The sequence below is a fragment of the Cynocephalus volans genome, chromosome 4, assembly GCF_027409185.1.
Source record: "Cynocephalus volans isolate mCynVol1 chromosome 4, mCynVol1.pri, whole genome shotgun sequence".
Lineage (NCBI taxonomy): Eukaryota > Metazoa > Chordata > Mammalia > Dermoptera > Cynocephalidae > Cynocephalus > Cynocephalus volans.
In genome coordinates this window covers 168,856,936-168,880,738 of record NC_084463.1, presented here as the reverse complement: position 1 = coordinate 168,880,738, position 23,803 = coordinate 168,856,936, and the positions used below count along the sequence as shown (strand labels likewise).

Genomic DNA, 23,803 nt, shown 5'->3' with positions numbered 1-23,803 from the left:
AATTTTTCTTGTTTGGTTCCTAATGTAGGACCCCAGAGTATTCTGGGAAATGTAGTCTCGTTGACCGTTAACGTCTCAGGCACAGGACTATAGAGAAAGGTCTTTGTGTTTCTTCTGCGCATGTGTATCCTCGCTCATCTCGCTATCTGGGAAATGTACTTTTGCCTTGCAATGGCGTCACCCTCGCAGAAGTATTTTGGGACAGAATTTCTGGTTTTCTTCTGCGCATGTGCGGCTCCTCCCACCCCGCCATCTTTTGTCTAGAAATCCCGGATGCTGCGGTTGCCGGAGCGCTGCTCCTCAGATCCTTCCCGTGGATTGTGCGTCCCTGAAGGTGGGTGCGAGGGTGAAACAGGAGCCCCGCGGGCCTCAGGGGCCCTGGAGAGCGGGACGCTGTCCCGGCACTTGGGGGCAGAAGCGCCGCGGGCCTCGGGCGGGCAGGGCCTGACGTGCGGCGCGAGCGCGGACCTGAGCCGGGCCGGGGAAGGGGCGCCCGGGCTGCGCTTTCCAGACGGTTCCGTCAGAGGACGGCGCTGCCGGGTGTGCAGAGAAGCCGGTTCCAGATGTCTCAGGACGGGGGCTCAGGTCCAAGGTGGCGACGGGAACGTGGGTGGGGGTGTCTGAAGACAGCGAGCCTGGGAGGTGAGGGGAGGTCACGTTCCAGCTCCGCCATCAGGGAACCTGGTACCGACCATCTGTACCGTGAGCATGTGGACATTAGTGTGATGCTCCTGATTCCCAGAGAAGTAACTGTGAGGTGTGTGCAGATGGAGCGTTATCCTGTGGCAGTTGTGTCGTGGGGGTTTCTCGGTGTCTCTCTTTGAGGTTAAGTTTCTGGTCCCTCCTGCACTGTGCGGCCTTCCTAGCGCTCCTGTCTGAGTTTGCAGACGTTGATATAAGACCCAGTTTTCAGGGACGGTGACTTCTAGGAGGGACATTGGGGCATGGGATGACATTCTGGTTTTCCTTGGGGTACAGGAGCTGTGACAGAGTTTGAAGGCGAGCGCTCTGTGAATATGAATAAGAATCCCACCTAGGAGAACATCACTGTGGCCTGGACCCTCTCAGGACTGTGTCAGAGCAAAGGAGTCCCAGAAAGGCGCAGCTTTCACAGCCCACGCAGTTATTCAGTCTAGTGCTTACAGTGCACGAGAGTTGGACAAGAATATCTCATTCAGGAGCTACCTGAGGCTGGGTGATATCGGGAGGTTTGGGCCAACTTTCAAAAGGGAGAGTGAGTTTGAGAAGAACAGGCAAGGACCTAGGAGATGTTAGTCACTGAAGAGGCTTTGAAGGCGTTGTGTGGGGGGCAGGAATAACCTGTCACAGCTGAGGGGATCTGTCTGCAGTGATCTCTGAAGACACTCCCATTCCTTCAATCTTCCCTCATTGTTCCTAGTGTCTGAGCTCTCTTAAATGCAGCCTATCACCAATTTTGGCATTTAGAGATATGCTGATGGTGTTATATCTTCAGTTTCTTTCTGGTAGTTCAGGAATGTTTTGCCGATTATTTCATCTTGGAACAAAAGTGAAAATATTTGGATACGAGGAAATGTGAGTTGCACAGGGTCACATGATTAGTTGATGTTAGACATCCTGACTTTTTGCCTATTGTTCTCCATTTTGCCACACTTTCCTCAAAACAACTGTTTGTTTACTGTTGAGATTCCTTTTGTAATGCTGAAGTCAAATTAGAACAATGTATGCTTTAACATCCTTATCAATACAAACATAGCCAATATAGCCTAACTATATTTCTATAACATTAGTTTTAGTAGTGATACAATGTGTTTTTCTTTAGTTTAAATGATTAAGTTGTATGTTTAGGTAAGGTTGATTCTTGCTAAATCAGTAGGTAATGCATGTTTTCATTAACCCAGAAACAAATTGTGTGTCTAATGTGTACCATTAATGTACTTGCAGATGCATGTTTGAAGGGTTTTTGTTGCGTCTTATTGACCATAAAGGATTTGTTGTCTCACAGGGAGGCTTTTTGTTTGTCTGTCTTTTCCAGCTAATGTGTAGAGAGTTTTGGGCAGGAGAATCCAGGGTCCAGCCACAACAGTTCTCTCCTTAATCCACTCCATTCCCTCCTCTCCCAGCTAAGCTGCCAGAGTGTGCTGTGCATTTCCAAAACCAAGAAAAGATGGATAAATCTCTGGTGAGTTGTTTCTTTATTTATTCCTCATTTTTTCCACTGTATTACCTGGGTGTTATGGGGAGCATGAATTAAAATGGAAAAGTAGAAATGAGTAAACCTCAGCTTGAAGGAAGTGTACATATGTAAAAAGAGTTAGCAAGATATAGGACTTCAGAGTCATCTCAGTTGAGTAAAAATTTGTCTCTGGTCTTTCTGATGTCATGTCAAAAAGGCAGACACTTTTTTTTTACATGATTGGAATGGAACCTGAGAAGAGAATCTGCCGAATTCTCATGGGATATGAGGATTTATTGGCACCAAATTCTGAAGTGCCATCTCTCTTAGAAAGTTTTTGACTGCCAACCTGGAAATAAACATATAGCTTTCCACAGTAGAAATGTTTAGCAAGTGCTAAGGCACATGTTAGTGAATAAGCAGACTGTAAGGTTTCCTGTAATTTAAGACTTTCTCACCCACATAATTTTGTTAAAATATACTGAGTTCTGTGTGCTTACATGCATCATTTAGAATTTGATGTATAAGAACAAATCAAAATGCAGTGGTTTAAAATGTCAGGCCATTTTTATTTTCTTGAAGTTCTGTGGATCCACATAATGGGTGCACTCAGCTGGGCAGTTCTCACACTGGCGTTACCTGGATGGCACATGCAGCTTTCGTCACCTGGTGCCGTGACTGAGGCTGTTGGTTCAAGATGGCTTCACTCACATGTCCTGTGGTTTGCATACAGGTTTGGAAGATGGCACTTGGTTTGTGGATAAAACATGGAATTATCACTTAAATTACAGTGAAATCCAGTGCCTATTCTGTAGTCTTTTTCTAACTTGACTTTTGCCACAGTTGAAACTGCTGTTTATGATCTCCTGTGTTAGTTTCTCTCATGCCATTACTGATGGTTTTCTCTCTCTTCCCCTGAATTCTCTTCCTTTCTTCTTCTGAACATTGCTCATCACAGGGCTTCATTCTGGGTGCTGTTCTTCTCACTGTGCTCTTCTTGACTGATTCGGTCCTCTGTAGTTTGCACTCTTGGTTCTCTTTAGCTTCTTCCCTTCTCTACTTCTTCCCTTTTCCTTGGATCATAAGTTGAACTCGCTGTTGACTGCTTTTTGTGGCTATTCAAATGAATCCAAAATGAAAATGACGTCTACTTCTTTTCTCTTACATGTGCTATCACTACCATCCAGGCAATGACCCAAGCCAGGGAAATGGGGTGTTTCCTGGACACTTCCCTGTTTCTTGTATCTAATCCTTTGTCATGTTCATTCTTGCAACTTTTGTTTGCTTGTCCTTTTCATTTTATTCTAATTTCTGTATACACTGGCTGTATAGGGGGAGGAGGTGTTGGTACTTAAAAAGACAATAACTTTGTTCCATTGGAAATATTCTTGTAAAAACCTGAAGGGCATATTTCGTGGGTGATGAGGTTCAATCCCTGGTGACCTGGGCTTCTAACCAGCACCTGTGGTGACATCCTTAAGACTCTCAGGTGAGAAAGCCTTTAGGAGTAAGTGGGATGTGTTTGATGAAGAGCCAGTAAAACATGCAAAGAACAAAAACAGAAATTGCAGATTTTCATAATTTGTACATTTTGCTTCCATAAATTTATGTCAGTGATTTTATGTGTAGTTTTTTTTACTGTGTACTTGTCTGTTTCTAATTCAGGAAGACTTGTCATGTTTTTAAACTTTCTTAGGGATTGTATTTTATTTTTTTCCTATTTTAGGTAATTACTTAGAAATGAATGAGAAAAAGGGTTGTGCATAAGTCATCAGTATGTTTATAAACTAGAACCATAGCTAACAGTTGGTTAAGAAAGAAAATTGACAAACTAGTTAACTGAAAGTTGACATTCTCAATTAAAGTTTGAGATGTAATATAAGATGTGAAATGCTGGTTTTATTTATTTGGAACCTAATGTTCAATTTGAACCTACATGCTTCCAGTGGCATATCAATACTGTCTATGGTCTCTAATGACTTGTTTGGTGTTCCAGTGATCAGCTGTGTAACAAAGTGACACAAAACTTAGTTGCCTAGAATAAGAATTTCTTCCTTCCTTCATATTGGAATGTTGTGGGTAAGACTGTAAAAGGGCAGTGTAGGTTGGCTGCTGCATGATGTGTCTGGTCTCATGTGGAAGAACACTAGTGGGACATTGGGCAGACATCCAGCCCTTTGTGGTGAAGTGGGCTTCCTCAGAGTCTGGCAGTCTCAGAGTAGTCAGTTCTGTCTGGCTTCTCCGAGGGCAATTGTCACAGAGGCCCAGGCAGAGGCTTTGAGGCTTCCGGTTATCACTACTCAGATCCCAAGCATGTCTCCCACCACATTCTCTTAGTCAAGTCACTAAAAGCATCTCTGATTCAAGAGGAAGGCAATTAGATTCTGCCTCTCAATAAAAGGAATAGTAGGACTTTGCAGTAGTCTTTAATAGACCACAGTTTGCTCTCTGGCCATATATTTCTACCACATGCAAAATATACTTTGCCCCTGTCAAGAGCCCTAAAAATCTTCTAATGTTATACAATTAGCTGAAAACCCAACTCAATCATGTCCATTGGCCTGTTATCTCTTCATCTCCTCAACATGTGGCTAGCTCACAGAAGAATGGCATAAACATGTGGGCGCTTCTCTTTTGACAGGGTGGGTGGTAAGGGGTGGTACCCTGCAGACACTGGTCTGAACAGTTAGTTATGCCCACTGGGCACCTGGTTTAGTTCTTTGATTAGGGCCCCGTGTTGGTCTCTGGAAAAGATGCCTCCTGCATTCTGCACTGCATTTTTTTAAATGCCTGAGTGTACAGTTGACCAATTTCTTTGCCTATTGTTAGATTATAATACTTGAAAATTCAATGACCCTTTAAAAATTTTTTTTTCTAATTCTGCCCTTTTGATACAGGAAATTACCCTGGGTACATTTTTAAAAAGCACGGGCTTCCATTGTACTATAATCCATTATACCAATGCTACCTCTGTGTTAGGCCCTTTTTTATCTGGCATTTTCTATAAATCACACTCTATGGTCCTGAGAATACTGGTAATTTTTTTTTTTTATAAAACACTGTGATTCTTGCCACAAAGTAGTTTGTGTCTTTGAAAATGTTTTGTTGGAAAAAAACTTGGACTGAAAAGTAGTTTTATTTCCAACTCAGCAAATTCTGGCTCCTTTACATTTCCTTTAAATTTTGTTTGAAAATTGAACATCTTTCTTTGTTTTATTGTTACTTAATTATTTATTGATGGATGGCTTGTGTGGGGATCCAGACCCTTAACCTTTGTGTTATCAAAACGGTGCTCCAACCATGTTAGTGATCTGGCCAGCCAGCCTTATTTGATTTATCTCTCTTCTTGTATTTCCTCAGTGATAGAGGAAACCAGGTAGCACTTTTCCCTTTGTTCACAGAAGTCTCCTTCGGCAGACTCCTGGGAGGGTGACATATCCTTCCCTTTTTCCACATTATGGAGGCAATAGTGTGGCCCACATCCTTCAGTGCTCCATTTATTTCTGGTAATATATTTTGTGCTGAAGCTTCTTTTGGCTAGTATTAATATTTCCACTTAAGCTTTTCATAATTAGTGTTTGTGTAGTGTTTTTAATTTAATTTTATTTTTTGCCTTTCAGTCTGTTTGTATCTTTGTGTCTTTGTATTTAAAGTGTATGTCTCTGGATAGCATATTGTTGGGTCTTATTTTCCTGTCAAATCTGATAGTTTTTGCCTTAAGTACCATATTTACACTAATTCCATTTAATCTAATTATTACAAGGGGTAGATTCAGGTCTGTCATTTTGCTATTTTTTGTTGTATTTGTTGTCTCATCTGCCTTTTAAACCTTTGCTTTTCCTCATCTTTTTCTAAATTTTTTTTCAGTTAATCAAATATTTTTAAATATTTTAGTTTGTTCCATCTATTAGTTTTTAAAATAGTTTATTTTGATTTTAGTTTTAGTTAAGAAAAATATACATAGCAAAAAATTTAGCATTTGAACCATTTTTTACCTTTAAGTAGTGTTATATATATTTGCATTGATGTGAAGGAGATGTCCAGAACTTTTTTATCTTGGAATACTGAAGCTCTATATCCATTAAAAGACAACCCTCAATTTTTCCCTCGTAGCTTCTGGCATCTGATGTTCTAGTTTGGTTTCTCAAAATTTGTCTCATATCAGTGGGACTGTACAATTCCTGTGATTTTGTGAGTGGCTTATTTCAAGTCTTTGCATAATGTCCTCACCGTTCCTTGTTATAGCATATGTCAAGATTTCATTTCTTTTTATGGCTGAATAATACTCCTTTCTGTGTGCGTACCACAATTTGTTTATCCATTCATTCATGTACAGACATTTGGGTTGCTTGCACCATTTCACTATGTGACTAATGCTGCTATGAATTCCACTGGTGTGGAAATATCTTTTGGAGATTCAGCTATTATTTTGGATATATACATTGAACTTGGACTTCTGAATCACATGGTAATACCATTTTTGATTTTTTGAGAAGACAGTGTATTTTTTTTAAATGGTACAGGGGCTGCACCATTTTACATCATCACTCACAGCATACTAAAATTCTAATTTCACCAAAACATGTTCTACTCTGTTGAGTGTGAAGCAGTGTCATCGTGGTTTTGCATTTTCTAATGTTTAATAATGCTAAGCGTCTTATGTGTTTGTTAGAAATTGGTATTTCTCTTTGGAGAAATGTCTATTTAGTTTCTTTGCTGTTTTTTTGTTGGGGGGTAGGGTTGGGGTGGCTGCCTGGTATGAGGAGCTGAACCTTTGAACTTGGTGTTACAGTTCTGCTCTCTAACCAACTGAGTTAACCAGCCAGCCCCTTTCTTTGCATGTTTTTTAAACAGGATATATGTTTTGTTGTTGTATAGCTGTGGAAGGTTTTTTTCATTATGTATTCTTGATGTTAATTTCTTATGACATAGGTGATTTGCAACTATTTTTTATTTTGAGGTTCTGACAAATAGTATTCTGTTTTTTATTTAAGATCCTAGCTGGTCATTACTGGTGTGTTGAAACATGATAAAATATTTTGTTTATTAACCTTGTGTCCTGCAATCTTGCTACAATCACTTAGTAATTCCAGGAGTTTTTTCATTTATTTACTAGAATTTTTTACACAGATACTCCTATCACCTGCAACCAAAGACGATTTATTTTTATTGACTTATTTTTCCCAGTCTTTAATCTTTTATTTCATTTTCTTCTGTTATTGCAGTATGAAGTACTTTTAGTGTGATGTGAGTGGTGAGAAGGCTCATTCTTCCCTTGTTCCTGATTTTCTGGAAAAGCTTTGAGTATTTCACCAGGAATAATAATGTTAACTACAGTTTCCTGTAGATAGTCTTTATCAAGTTGTGGAGGAGAGTTTTTATGATGAATGGGTGCTGTATTTTATCAAAGGCTTTTTCTGAAGATGTTGATATGACCATCATCTAATTTCTTTGTTTTTAGTGTTTTGATGTGAAGGATTAAACTAATTGATGTTCAAGTATTGAACAAGCTTTGCCTGCTTGGGATAAATACCACTTGGTTGTGGTGTGTAATTCATTTTAAATATTGTTTGGTTAGGTTTTTTAATATTTTAAAGATATTTGTATGTTCATGTGAGATAATGGTTTGTAGTTTTCTATTGTAATATCTTTGTCTGAGTTGGTATTGAGTTAATGCTGTCCTTGTAGAGTGATTTGTGAGGTATCTTATCTTCTGTTCTCTGAATTAGATGGTAGAGAGTTGATATAATTTCTTCCTTTTAAATGTTTGGATGAATTCCCCAGTAAACACATTGGGCCCAGGTGCTTTCTGTTTTGAAGACTGTTTTTTTTTTTTTTTACTCAATTTTCATGATAGATATAGTCATATTCTAATACTGCATTTTAGTGTGTATGAGTTTTGGGAAAATATGTCTTTCAAGGAACTGGTCCATTTCGTGTAGGTTGTGAAGTTTGTTCCCAGCGTTGTTCATAGTGTTTATTTTTTTAATGCTCACAGGCTCTGTAGTGATGTCCTGTTCTTCATTTCTGATATTAATAACTTCTGTTCTGTGCCATTATCTTTTTAGTTAGCTTACCTATAGGCTTATCAATTTTATTGATCTTTTTGAGGAATCAACTTCTTTGTTGACAATTTTCTCTCAATTTCCTTTCTTAATTTTATTTTTGATCTAATTTTTATTTTTTCTGCTTCCTTTTAATTTAATTTGCTCTCTTTTTTTTTTTTACTTTCCAAAGATAGAAACTTAGCTTATTAATTTTAGGTGTTTCTTTTTTAAAAAATATGTGCATTCAATGATGTAAATTTTTTGAAAGCATTACTATTTCTACATTCCACAAATTTAGATAAGTTGCATTTTCTCTTTTATTTACTTAAAAATATTTTAAAATTTTTTCTTCAGGTTTTTAAAATTTATTTTTATTTTATTACCCATATACAATCCCAACACAGAATTGTGCCAGAGTGCCTACATGGAGACTACACTACTGCCTCTACCTGAAACCAGTACTAAAACACCCCATTCAATGGTCAGTATGAAACACATCTACAAAAGGAATTTCCTCTCCTCAAAGCCCATTCTTGAGTATTAGGAAAAAACAACTGCTCTACCAGGTGACTAGAAACCAATTTGAGATACTAGAAGTTTGAAAAATAAAACTTATGACACTACCAAGAGAATATAATTTCATGTAGCAGACCACATAGAGCAAGAAGTCCATGAAATGACTGAAAAGGAATTTCAAGCAACAATCCCAAGGAAAGTCAGTGAGATAGAAGGTGACTCAGAAGGCACAACAAGATGAGAAAAAGTATCCAGGATCTGAAGAAGGAAATGTACAGACTGTTATCCTAAGAAAGGAATGTAGCAGAACTCGAGGAACTGGAAGTGTCATTAAATGAAATTTGTAACACAACTGAGAGCTTTAAAAGCATGCTAGAATAAGCAGAGGAACAAATTTGTGATCTTGAAGACAGTCTTTTCAAAATAACACAAGTGGACCAAAAAGAAAAAAGAAAGTGAGAGAGAACAAGCAGACAGCCTGAAGCCACACAAACATCTGAATGATGGGTGTTCCAATAGACGAGGAAAAAAGAAAAGGCATTGAAAATATATCCAATTAAATAAAAGCAGAAACTTCCCATGTATAGGGAGAGAATGGATTTTCAGGTCAAGGAGGCCCAAAGATTCCAGAACCAATTCAATTCAAAAAGGTCCTCTCCAAGGTACATTATAATCAAATTGGGAAAGCTCAAAGACAAAGAGAATCTTAAAAGCAATAAGACAAAAACATTAACTCATCTATTAGGGAGCAACTGTCAGACTAACAACGGATTTTTCATCAGAAACCTTAAAGGCAAGAAGAGAATAGGATGATACATTCAAAATACTAAAAGACAAAAATTGCCAGCAAAGACTACTATACCCAGCAAGTCTATCCCTTAGAAATGAGGGAGAAAGTATATTTCCCACGAAAACAAATATGATGGGAGTTCACCACATGACTAGCCCTACAAGATATTCCCAAGGAAGTACTGCATCTTATATCTGAATGACAATAATCATTACCATGAATACAAAAGAAAGAACAAAACCCAATAATAGAACAAAACTGCTGATGTTCAAAAGAAAAAACCTATCTAACCACCTCAAAAAAAACAAACACAGAAGATGAACTATAAAATGGAAATAAAGGAACAAAAGGTATTTAAAACATCCAAACAAAAATCAAAATGACAAGAGTAAGTCAACATATTTAAATAGTGACTCAGTGTAAATGGATTAAATACCCCACTCAAAAGACAGACTGACTAACTGGATAAAGGGATCTATCCAGTAAGAAGACATAATAGTCATAAATATATATTCACTCAACATTGGAGTACCCAGATACCTCAGGCAAATGCTATTAGACCTAAAGAAAGAGATAGACTCTAATACCATAATAATTGGGGACCTGAATTCCCCTCTCTCATTGGACAGATCATCTAGGTGAAAAATCAACAGAAACACATGATTTAGACTGCACTTTGGGCCAGTTGGACTTGGCAGGGATCGCTGGAACATTTCATCCAGCAACCACAGAATATATATTTTTCTCATCAGCATAAGGAACATGCACTAGAATAGACCACATGTTAGGTCACAAGTCAAGTCTCAACAATTTTTTATTAAATTGAAATTATTTCATTTATATTTTCTGATGACAATGGATTAAAACTAGAAGTCAATAACACAAAACTCTGGAAAGTTTACAAATATGTGAAAATTAATATTCTCCTGTATGACCTATGGGTCTAAGAAGAAATTAAAGAGAAAATCAAAACATTTCTTGAAACTAATAAAAACAAAGACAGATCATATCAAAACGTGGGATACTGCAAAAGCAGTACTGAGGGAAATTGTGATAAATGCTTATATTGGAAGAATAGAAGGGCTGCAAACAAACAATTGAACACTACACCTCAAGGAACTAGATAAATAAAAGTAATCCAACACCAAAACTAGTAGATGGAAAAAAATCATTAAGATCAGATTAATACTAAATGAAATAAAACCCCCCAAAAATGGTACAAATGATCAATGAAAGAAAAGGTTGGGGGGTTTTTTTTGTTTGTTTTTTTTGAGAAGATAATCAAAATAAACACACCTTTAGGTAGGCAAACTAAACAAAGGAGAGAAGATACAAAAATAATCAGAAGTGAAAAAGAAGACATCAAAACTTATACCACAGAAACACAAGGAATCAGTGGACACTATTATAAGCAACTATACACCAGTAAGTATGAAAACCTGGAGGAAATAGAGAAATTTCTGGACATATACAAACTGTGAAGGCTGAATCAGGAAGACACAGAAAACTTGAACAGACTAATAACAAGCAATGAGATTGAAGCAGTAATCAGCAATCTCCCAACAAAGAAAATACCAGGACTAGATGGCTTTACTGCTGAATTCTACCAAACCTTTAAAGAGGAATTAATACCAGTTCTCTTGAAACTATTCCAAAAAATTGAAACAGAGGTCATTCTCCCAAACTCATTCTATGAGGCAAACATCCCCCGATCCCAAAAGCAGATAAAGACACCACCAAACAAAATGACAGGCCAAGATATTTGATGAATACAGATGGGAAAATCCTCAATAAAATATTAGGAAATAGGATACAGCAACACATCCAAAAAATTATACATCATAATCCAGTAGGATTCATCCCAGGGATGCAAGAATCGTGCAACATACACAAGTCAATAAATGTGATACACTACATCAACAAAATCAGAGAAAAACCATGTGATTTTCTCAACAAACATTGAAGAAGCATTTGACAGAATTCAACATCACGTTATGGTAAAGAATGTAAGCAAGTTAGGTATAGAAGGAAAGTATCTCAGCACAATAAAAGCTATATATGATAAACCTAATGTCATTGTCATTCTGAATGGGAAGAAGTTGAAAGCTTTTCCTTAAGAATGGAACAAGACAAGGATATCTACTCTCAGCTGTTATTTAACATAGTATAGGAAATACTAGCCACAGCAGTCAGGCAAGAGATAGAAAGCAAAGGCATGCCAAACAGCAAAGAGAAAGTCAGATTGTCCCTGTTTGGAGATATCATGATCCTAAATACAGAGAAGCCTAAAAAGTCTACAAAAATACTCTTAGAGTCAGTAAACAATTTCAGTAAAGTAGCAGGATACATCACCTTGCAAAAATCAGTAATGTTTTTGAACTAGCAGAAACAAAATCAAGAAAGCTGTATTTTATTTACAATAGTCACCTCTAAAGTAAAAAACCTTGGAATACAGTTAATGAAGGATGTGAAAGATCTCTACAGTGGGATCTGCATATCACTATTGGAAGAAATTAAAGAAGACAAAAAAAGTGGAAAGGTATTCTGTGCTCTTGGATCGGAAGAAATGGATTAAAAACTTAAATATAAGACCTGAAACTATAAAACTCCTAAAAGAAAATATAGGGAAAACACTTCAAGAAGTAGGATTGGGCAAGAGACTTTATGAATATGACCCCCACAGCATAGGCAACAAAAGAAAAAACGTGGAATTATATCAAATTAAAAAGCTTCTGCATAGCACAAGAAACAATAGAGGAAAAAACAACATACAGAGTTGGGAGAAAATATTTGTAAACTATGTATCTGACAAAGGATTAATATCCAGAATGTACGAGTAACTCAAACAGCTTAAAAGTAGAATAACAAGTAGTCTGATTTTTTAAATGGGCAAAGGATCTGAATAGTCATTTCCAAAAAGAAGATATAAAACGGCCAACAGATACAGGAGAAAATGCTAACATCATTCAGTATCCAGGAAGTGTAAATCAAAGCCACATTGAAATATCTCATTCCAGTTAGACTGGCTACTATCAAAAAGGCAGAGAATAACAAATGCTGGTGAGAATGTGGAGAAAGAGGAACCCTCCTATACCGTTGGTGGGACTATAAATTGGTGCAGCCATTATTGAAAATCATGTGGAGGTTCCTTAAGCAACTACAGATAGAACTGCCATATGACTCAGCAATCTCACTGCTGGGCATATTCAAATGACTGGAAATAATCATATAGAAGGGACACCTGTACTCCCATGTTTATTGTAGCTCTATTTACAGTAGGCAAGAGTTAGAATCAACCTAAAGGTCCATTATCGGATGACTGGGTAAGGAAAATGTGGTATATTTATACAATGGAACACTAGTCTGCCTTTTAAAAGAATGAAATTATGCCACTCACAGCAACATGGATAGTTAGAAAAAAATTGTTAAGTAAAATAAGCCAGGCATAGAAAGAAAAATTTTACATGTCCTCACTTATATGTGGCAGCTAAGAAAATAATTAATTTTTTAAAAATTAAAGAAATAGACAACAATCACAATAGTGCATTGAACTTCAAGAGTAGAAATAAGAGCTGAGGTTCTAGAGGGAGGAAATGCTCAGGGGGATGGTGGAAGGGAGGTATTTGTAAAGGGCCACAAAAATCGATTACACTGTATAACGAATATAGTAATTATCCTGATTTGAACATCACATACTGCACACATATTGATATCCAATGCTTTACCTGAAAGACATGTACAATCAACTATGTTGCAATGAAAAAACTTAATTAAAAAAAGCTTTTTATTGAACCTTCACTTATTTCTTTAGTTCTCTTTATGTATATCCAGATTCTAACCTATATATTTTTTCTTCTCTGGTTTTTTTTTTTTCCCCCACATTGCTTCCAATACAGGTGTACTGGCAACAAATTCTCTCAATTCTTGTTTGCCTGAAAATGTCTTTATTTTTTCTTCTTTCTTACAGGGTGATTTCATAGTGCATAGAACTCTAGGTTGTAGGTTTCTTTAATCAACATTTGAATATTTCACTGTACTCTCTGATTACATGGATTCACAGGAGATGTTGGGTGTAAAATTCTTATCTTGTTTCTCTTTAGGTAAAATATTTTTTCGTCCCTCTGGCTTCAGTCAGATTTTTCGTTATTTTTAATTTTCTGAAGTTTGAGAACTACATCCTTAGATGTAGATTTTGGCATTTATCTGGTTTTATGTTATCTTAACTCCCTTTATATTTGGTTTGGTGCCTGATATTAATTTGTAGAAGTTCTCAGACGTTATTGTTTTAAATGTTTCTTCTGTTTTTTTCTCCATCTCTCATCTGCTGCTGGTTTTCTCATTACTCTATGTTACAACTTTGACATTGTCCAACACTCTTCAGATATTAAGTTCTGTTCTTTTTTGTCTTTTTCTTGTGTGTGTATGCTTTTCAGTTCTTAATTTCTTTGATCTGTCCTCAAACCCAGAGATTTTATTTCTCAGCTGTGTTCAGTCTACCAAGTTGGTGAGAGTTTGGTGCCAATACTATCAAGGACCACAGTTTGATCCCTATCGTGGCCAGTTGCCTGCCCCGTGTATTTTTCTAACATCTATATAATTATTTAAAGGATCTTCACACATAGAACTATGAATATGTTGGATTTCCAACATATGACATATATCATATGTCATATATATATCATACATATATATGATGAATTATATTGGTAGACTTCTTGATTCTGAGCTTTCCTTTAATTGTGGAATAAATTTAGAAAATTTCTTTTGGTTCTTCACATTCTATTTATTTTTTTCTGTCTTATGTTTAAAGATAAAGTGCTTCTGCAGACACTGTCCTTGTTCTTTTTTGGTTTTGTTTTGTTTTTATTTGGAATCTCTTAGGTTTGCTCATTCATTCTGATGGCTTCAGGTAACATTGAAGTTTTGATATTTCCCTGCCTCAGACTGAATGTCCCCCCAAAACTTGACCCCCACTGTGACAGTGTTAAAATGGTGGGAAGTCCTGTTATGGTAATTGAAAGATGAGGCCTTAACAATGTGATTAGATTGTAGCACCATGCCATAATGAATGGGTTAATGGTGGGCGGGGATGTGGTTCTGAGGGCTTTTAAGAAGAGCACATGAGAGGTTGAACTCTCTGCTCTGCCATTTTCTGCCATGTGAGACCCCTGGGTCACTGTCGTCTCCACTAAGGCCTTCACCAGCTCTGTTCCCTGGCCTTTTGACTCCCCATCTTTGAATATGCAAGTAGTAAATTTCGTTTTCTTACAAATCACCCAGTTCCAGGTATTTTGTTATAAGCAACAGAAATGGACTAATACATCTCCAAATCTTGATCTTCAGCTTAGATCTCTCTCTCTTGAACTCTGGAATCATGTATCCAATTGCCATTTGGACATTCCCACAGTTATTTCAAGTATAATGTATTTGAGTCTGATTTATTTCTGCCCATTATATTTTTCTGTCATCAAACTGCACTTTACAATGCCAGTACCTAACTAGCTGTAATTATGTAGAGAACCTGAGAGTAAAACACTTTTATTTTCTGCACAGGAATTTAATACCACACTGTCTTCCCACTTTTTTTTTCTGTTATTACTTTCCTCTTCTGTGTGCTTACTGCTCTGTTATTTTTATTTTTTATTTTTTATTTTATCAGGTGGTTCATACAGGGATCTGAACCTGTGACCTTAGTGTTACCAGATGCATGCTCTCCCAAGTGAACTAGCTAACCAGCCTTGCTGTATGTTCTAATGCAGCTGGTCTTCCATCACCCTGTTTTCTTCTGCCTTGATTCTCTCAAAAGCTTTTTCCATTCTCCTTCTAGTGGATGACTATTAAATTGAAAATCTAGTATGTAACTGATTTGTGTTTACAAAACCACATTGTTTACACCCTGTGTTTAGAAAGTGGCAGTGTTCACTGTCATGCAGACACAAGCAATCCTTTAACATGTGCGAAGGAAATTTTGGAATGCCTTTGTATATGCTTTCAGTTTATAAGTAATTAAAAGACAACAATTGCATATAATGTTTTACTGTTTGAAATAGAAGAATATTTAAATGCAGAATCATTCCATAATGTTTTTAATAGTGTGTATATCTTCTATCACTGCTCATGAGCATTCACCTAGACATGGTGCCATGTGTGGTTCCGTTAACGTGGGGTGTCTTCCTTTGTTCTTCTGACTGCAGTTTTGCTGTTGCCTCATATTCATGAGAACATGTGGTTCACATGGAATGGCTTACCGTCTTTGGCATTTCAATGAAGTGGAAACAGAATGCAACATAGAAATGTATTTTATCTTTCTTACCCCATTCTCTATTGAACTTGTGTCTAAATTTGTTAATGTGACACACTGGTTTGGGTTATACTTATGTTTTCATACCTGATTATAAACTTGGAGAAGCAGCATTTTATTCATACTTTTATCACTAGCAACAGTGATGATTCTTAACTATAAGATAAGGTTTGTAATCATATTTTTAGTAATTAATATATTATTACAGTTACAGGATATTCCTGCTGGGTTTTTTTCTCTCCACTATATGAAGTACAGAAAAGCAGCACCTTATTTAACACATAAGACACTCACACTCCCAGAAGTGTGAACTCTGAGATTCCTGTTTTGTGACCCAGGGCTGGTGGCTTGAGTAGAGATCAATGTGCCGTTACAGGAATTGGTGTCATTTGAGGACGTGGCTGTAGACTTCACCTGGGAGGAGTGGCAGGACTTGAATGATGCTCAGAGAACTTTGTACAGGGATGTGATGCTGGAGACCTTCAGCAGCCTGGTGTCATTGGGTGAGTGAAACTCTCCAGTAACATTCAGGAGAAACATTTTGTTATTTTTCTATAAAAATAGGAATGGTTTATAGGGTTTTATGCTATTTGGTAAGATTACATTTCATGAAAAACATGTCATCCCTATCTTATAAAAGATTCAAATTGGCCTCTTTATTGTATAATTTCTGGAGCTGAGCTTTGTCATTCTTCCAAGGATCTGGCTTTGCAGTTTTATAAAGTCCCATGTTACTTCCCGTTAACAGGGCACTGCATTAGTAAACCTGAGGTGATACTCAAGTTGGAGAAAGGAGCAGAGCCATGGGTGATAGAACAACAACGAAACCAGAGCCTTCCAGGTTAGTAAGCACATCCTGGGCAGAGTCCAGGAAGAATAAAACCCAGCAGATCTTGGCTGTGTTCAGCTGTTTCTGGCAATTTTTCTATAGGTGCCTGAGCTGAGGCTGGTTCATCTCCTTGCATCTAACATATGTATTACATAATCCCCTAGATGGACTCACACATATATATTTCCATATTTTATTTTGCTGTTTTTTAAATGTACTTTCCTAAAATATACTCTGTACATTTCTCTTCTTTGACATTTACTTTTGCTATCCACTTTTTCAATATTCTCAGTTGCTCTCATGTCCTGCACTCTCATGGACATAGTTTTTCAGAATCTTGTCATTTAGTGTTACTTAAAACAATATCTGAAACTGGGTAATTTATGAAGAAACAAACTATCTCTTACAGTTCTGTTCTGAAGGCTGAGCATTCCAAGGTCGAGGAGCTGCATGTGGTAAGGGCCTTGTTTCTGGTTGGGATTCTTGGCAGAATCCCAAAGTAATGCAGGGTATCACATAGAAAGTTGATAAGAAAATAAGAAAAGGTCCAGGTATGAGCCTTCTGAACTACCACATCAGAAATTATGGAGCTGAGGCAGACCTAGCATAGGGGCAGGGAAAAGGAGAGTTCTGGACTTTAGAGAAGAAACAAGAGACTCATGGTGTCAAGGTCAAGTGAACCAAGGGTTTCAAGTTGAGCGTCTAAGATTATTGTTTGGAAGTGTGATTTGAAGTTAGTATTTTCCTCTTCTCTTTGTAGAGATCATTTTTAAGCAACAAAGAAAATTAGAAATGTACAGGAGGCTCTATTTTTTATGAGAGTAGTAGCCATCCAGAACACCAGTGCATAATACTACAGCTTTCATGAGTGATGAATTATCATGTGAGAGTGTGTGTTCCAGAGTTTGGGGAGATAATACAGGTTGATTTTAGGAGTCAAAAACACCTTTTTCAAAGATAGTGGGCACAGCCTTCGTTGCTGAACCAAATATTTTAGACCAGCATGAAAGAGGTGTCTGGAGGGGTGGATTGAAGTTTCCTGCATCGTAATGGTTTTGAAAAGCCCAGGAATTTAGGTTAAATGAGTAATTTGTGGGAGGCTTTGTTTAGGGTGGAAAAAAGGAGATGTTATTATTTGAAAAACTTCCACATGGCTATAGCCATTTCCTAGGGAAGAGTAAAAAGTATAGGGACATTAATGCAAAATTCTTAACCTAAGTCATTTTCCTCCGTATGTGATGAAAAATTGTATCATTCTGCACCTGAAACTAGCCAATGAAGGAAAACTTAGCCATATTCAAAGCAGAAGAATGAGAAAAAGAAGAGTAGGAGATAACCACTATTATAAAAATAAAACGGAGTAAAAATTGTAAACAATTGGAAGGTGATAAGCAATTATTTGTAGTTTACAGTTAGGAAAAAGGTAAAAATGATAAAATATTACATCATGATTTTAAAAAGAAAAAGATGAATAAAGAAGCAAAGAACAAAGTGACATAATGTTAGAAAATATATTAATACAAGATAACATTATGTCAGTATGAAGAAAACTCTTATACTCCTGAAACCAATACCCATTATTGGCTCTTATAAAGTCTTTTATTCCTAGGATTGGGAGAAACTTCTCTACCTTTACATGAGCATGCAATAAAATATGCTTATGTGTGGTTCATGGATATATATATATATATATATATATATATATTTTTTTTTTTTTTTTTTTTTGTCATTTCAGATGTCCAGATAGTCAGTGACCTAATTGAGAGGAGCCAAGAAAGTCATGGTAGATACTTGTGGCAAGGTGTAATCATCAATGGCAACCAATCAACTGAGGAGAGAATGGAGTTAGGAAAATCACTTAATTTGAGTCCAAAGCATATTTTAAACCTGGTTGTAAATAATGGAAACTATTCAGGAGTGGAGCATGAGGAGTTTAACATCTATCAGAATGCACTTCTTCCAGAGACTGATACCGTGCATGTTGGAGAGAAACCTGATGAGTGTAATATATGCGAGAAATCACAGAGACATCATGAGCATGTTAGTCAGCATCCCGAGATTCCAACTGGGCAACCTTTTGAATATAGTGGAAAAGGAAAATCCTCTAACACAGTGCCAAAAATATTTGCATATAAGAAGGTTCATATGGGTGAGACCACCTGTAGATATAGTGAATATGGGAAAGCCTGTAATAAGTTAGCTGTCATTGCCCAAGAGATAACTCAGGTAGGGAAAACTTTTCACTGTGATGTATGTGGGAAAACATTCTATAAAAACGCTAAACTTACTCGACATCAGATTATACACAAAGCAGAGAAACATGATAAATGCAATGAATGTCAGAAATCTTTTATTAAGAAATCATACCTTATCTCATATCAGGGAACATCTACAGGGAAGAAGCTTTATCCATGTAATGAACAGGAGAAACTTTTCTATCAGAAGTCAGACTTTACAATGTGTCACAGAATTCACACCAGGGAAATGTTGCATGGGTTTACTAAGTGCAGCAAAAACTTTCACAAGAATTTGCTTCTCAGCTGTCATCAGGCAATTCACACAAGTGAAAAATCATGTGAATGTAATGGATGTAGAAAGTCTTTCTACCATAATTCTGCCCTTACTGTATATCAGAGGATTCACATGAGTGAGAATCTATACGAATGTCAAGACATTCAAACTTTCTCAAGAAAGTCAAAATTCAAGAAACAGAGAATTCACATTGCTGAGAAACCCTTTGACTGTAACACATGTGGAAAAACCTTTCACCAGAATTCAAACTTCAGCAAGCATACGAGAATTTATAGGGAATGTGGAAAAGGTTTTAACCAAAAGTCAAACCTGAAGAGACATCAAAGAATTCACACAGGTGAGTATCTATATGAATGTAAAGAATGTGGGAAAGCTTTTAACGGAAAGTGGACCCTCAAAAGGAATCAGAGAATTCACAAAAGTGCAACACAATTCAAATGTAAGGAGTGCGGAAAAGCTTTTAACCAAAAGTCACACCTCAGCAGGCATCAGAGAATTCACACAGGTGAGAAACCATATGAATGTAAAGAATGTGGAAAAGCTTTTAGCCAAAAGTCACACCTCAGTGTACATCAGAGAATTCACACAGGTGAGAAACTATATAAATGTAAAGAATGTGGAAAAGCTTTTAACCAACAGACAAACCTGAGCATGCATCAGAGAATTCATACAGGTGAGAAACCATATAAATGTAAAGAATGTGGAGAAGCTTTTAACCGAAAGTCAAACCTCAGCGTGCATCAGAGAATTCACATAGGTGAGAAACCATATGAATGTAAAGAATGTGGAAAAGCTTTTAAACGAAAGGCATCCTTCAGTTTGCATCAGAGAATTCACACAGGTGAGAAACTACATGAGTGTAAAGAATGTGGAAAAGCTTTTAACCAAAAGTCATCCCTCAGCAGGCATCAGAGAATTCACACAGGTGAGAAACCATATGAATGTAAAGAATGTGGAAAAGCTTTTAATGAAAAGTCAATTCTCAGTAGTCATCAGAGAATTCACACAGGTGAGAAACCATATGAATGTAAAGAATGTGGAAAAGCTTTTAACCGAAAGTCAAACCTGAGCATTCATCAGAGAATTCACACAGGTGAGAAACCATATGAATGTAAGGAATGTGGAAAAGCTGTTAAGCAAAAGTCAACCCTCAATACACATCAGAAAATTCACACAGGTGAGAAACGGTATGAATGTAAAGAATGTGGAAAAGTTTTTAAACAAGAGGCATCCTTCAGCATGCATCAGAGAATTCACACAGGTGAGAAACCATATGAATGTAAAGAATGTGGAAAAGCTTTTAACCAAAAGTCACCCCTCAGCAGGCATCAGAGAATTCACTCAGGTGAAAAACCATATGAATGTAAAGAATGTGGAAAAGATTTTAACCGAAAGTCATCCCTCAGCAGGCATCAGAGAATTCACACAGGTGAAAAACCATATGAGTGTAAAGAATGTGGAAAAGCTTTTAACCGAAAGTCACACTTTAGCATGCATCAGAGAATTCACGCAGGTGAGAAACCCTATGAATGTAAAGAATGTGGAAAAGCTTTTAAACAAAAGACATCCTTCAGTTTGCATCAGAGAATTCACACAGGTGAGAAACCATATGAATGTAAAGAATGTGGAAAAGCTTTTAAACAAAAGGCATCCTTCAGATTGCATCAGAGAATTCACTCAGGTGAGAAACCATATGAATGTAAAGAATGTGGAAAAGCTTTTAAACGAAAGGCATCCTTCAGTTTGCATCAGAGAATTCACACAGGTGAGAAACTACATGAGTGTAAAGAATGTGGAAAAGCTTTTAACCAAAAGTCATCCCTCAGCAGGCATCAGAGAATTCACACAGGTGAGAAACCATATGAATGTAAAGAATGTGGAAAAGCTTTTAATGAAAAGTCAATTCTCAGTAGTCATCAGAGAATTCACACAGGTGAGAAACCATATGAATGTAAAGAATGTGGAAAAGCTTTTAACCGAAAGTCAAACCTGAGCATTCATCAGAGAATTCACACAGGTGAGAAACCATATGAATGTAAGGAATGTGGAAAAGCTGTTAAGCAAAAGTCAACCCTCAATACACATCAGAAAATTCACACAGGTGAGAAACGGTATGAATGTAAAGAATGTGGAAAAGTTTTTAAACAAGAGGCATCCTTCAGCATGCATCAGAGAATTCACACAGGTGAGAAACCATATGAATGTAAAGAATGTGGAAAAGCTTTTAACCAAAAGTCACCCCTCAGCAGGCATCAGAGAATTCACTCAGGTGAAAAACCATATGAATGTAAAGAATGTGGAAAAGATTTTAACCGAAAGTCATCCCTCAGCAGGCATCAGAGAATTCACACAGGTGAAAAACCATATGAGTGTAAAGAATGTGGAAAAGCTTTTAACCGAAAGTCACACTTTAGCATGCATCAGAGAATTCACGCAGGTGAGAAACCCTATGAATGTAAAGAATGTGGAAAAGCTTTTAAACAAAAGACATCCTTCAGTTTGCATCAGAGAATTCACACAGGTGAGAAACCATATGAATGTAAAGAATGTGGAAAAGCTTTTAAACAAAAGGCATCCTTCAGATTGCATCAGAGAATTCACTCAGGTGAGAAACCATATAAATGTAAAGAATGCGGAAAAACTTTTAACCAAAAGTCACACCTCAGCATGCATCAGAGAATTCACTCAGGTGAGAAACCACATGAATGTAAAGAATGTGGAAAAGCTTTTAACCAAATGTCACACCTCAGCAGGCATCAGAGAATTCATGCAGGTGAGAAACCTTATGAATGTAAAGAATGTGGAAAAGCTTTTAACCAAATGTCACACCTCAGTAGGCATCAGACAGTTCACACAGGTGAGAAGCCCTGTGAATGTAATGAATGTGGAATAAGTTTTTTTACAGAGTCACAGCTTAGAAGACATCAGGATACTCACACAGGAAAAAACTTGTGAATGTAATATGACAAGTCTTTTACTGAAACTCCTCCTCACAGAAAGGAAGGAATTCACACAAAGGAAAATCTTAGTAAATGTAATTTGTATGGGAGAAGATGTGGCAGAAGTCATATCTCAAGACACCGGAGAACTTACATCAAGAAGAGGACCTATAAGTATACACTTGTTCTCAGGTATTGGAGGTTGTCTTGAGGATCCCCTATTGATATAAAAATTTACTGATACTCAGGTCCCTTCTATAAATGGTGTAGTGTTTGTGTATTACCAATTCACTTTCTGCCGTGTACTTAACATCGTGTGTAGATTACTTATAATTCTGGAAAAAATGTAAATACTATATAAATAGTTGTTATACTGTGTTGTTTTTCAGTTGTAGAATTGATTCACTTATTTAATGTTTTTATTTATGTTTGAGGGTTTTTGATAAGTTGGTTGAATCACCAGGTGTGTAACCATCAGATATGTAAGGAGGACTGTAATGAGTGTGAAAGCATCTTTTCTCCAAAGCCTCAAGGCTGGCTATGTTTAGAAGTTTGTTGCTTATAGCATCATTCTCCTAACAAAAGGAATCCCTATACAGCCACTTACCATAAAATAAATAAAAAAAGAATCACATCATAGCAGGCATTAGAGAATTTACACAGGGGAGAAATTCTGTATGGATCAGACTTACTGTCTTTTAAATAAAATCACTCTTTTCTCTCTTATGTGTAGCCTGCAATCTGAGCATTCCCTGATTTGGGTGGATGACCATGTAATTTAACTCTGTTTGGGGGAATGTAGATATAAGTGATGAACATTAATTCCAGTTCAGGCACCACAATAAAAAAAAAGTTTCCATGTATTTGTTCCTGATTTCTCATTTTCTCTGGGACTGAATAAAGATGACTCGGGTAGAATTGGGGGCCAAAAGTGGGAGAAATCCACCCTAATTTAAAATAAAAGGAATTAAGGAAAGCGGGATTATTCTCACCACTATCCCAGAACCTCCATTTACACATTATATAAGAAATTAATTCTTTGTCAAGCCATCGTATGTGTGCTCTGTTTGCATTACAACACACCCAGACCACTCCAGCTGACTTTATAAACTTTTCTGAGAGAAGTTACCAGTCCCTGTAAATGGGAAGAGAATCCTGTGTTGTCACCTTTTATACCCAAATCAATTTATGGGAAAATCAGATTATGGGGAGAAACAATGCAATAAATGTGGATTATCTATCAGGACGTCTCATTGAACAGTGAAAATAAATCTAAATCTCTTTAATGTGTCAAAGCTTTCAAGAAAACTATCAACACTTTTTATTTCAGAATTTGAAATGAAAACTATTAATCTATGTGATGTAAATTTTCAAATAGAAATGATAAATGGAGTATTAAAAATATTTTTAACACTTTGAGTGTTACCAGTTTTCAAATATGACTGGTGACACTGCCTGCCAGGGGACATTTGGCTTTGTCTGAAGACATTTTTGGTTGTCATAACTGGAAGTTGGGAGGTGCTACTCCATTGAGTGGGAAGACAGATGTTGCTAAACAGCCTACAGTGCACAAAAAAGCCTCCTCACATATGCAACATTTATGAATAAAAATGTTCTTTGCTAAAAATTTATCTTAATGAAACCCAGCGTTACTGTGGGTGGGTAATATGTACACAGTATAATAAATAGTTTGG

General features: G+C 36.8%; 1 protein-coding gene across 1 annotated transcript; it reads left to right on the top strand.

Moving 5' to 3' along the window:
• The first annotated feature begins 268 nt into the window (after window positions 1-268).
• Window positions 269-23,392, top strand: LOC134377362 (zinc finger protein 420-like). The gene is made up of 5 exons (XM_063096012.1): window positions 269-334; window positions 2,015-2,161; window positions 16,186-16,312; window positions 16,558-16,650; window positions 18,374-23,392. Exons 2-5 carry the CDS (start codon window positions 2,147-2,149, stop codon window positions 22,123-22,125), a joined length of 3,987 nt encoding a protein of 1,328 aa, XP_062952082.1. The 5' UTR covers window positions 269-334; window positions 2,015-2,146; the 3' UTR covers window positions 22,126-23,392.
• Window positions 23,393-23,803: the final 411 nt, after the last annotated feature.

Excerpts from the sequence above, each read along its gene's own strand:
- LOC134377362 (XM_063096012.1), top strand. Across the intron at positions 16,313-16,557 it reads CAGCAGCCTGGTGTCATTGG|GGCACTGCATTAGTAAACCT; the intron begins GTGAGTGAAACT and ends TCCCGTTAACAG. Across the intron at positions 16,651-18,373 it reads ACGAAACCAGAGCCTTCCAG|ATGTCCAGATAGTCAGTGAC; the intron begins GTTAGTAAGCAC and ends TTGTCATTTCAG.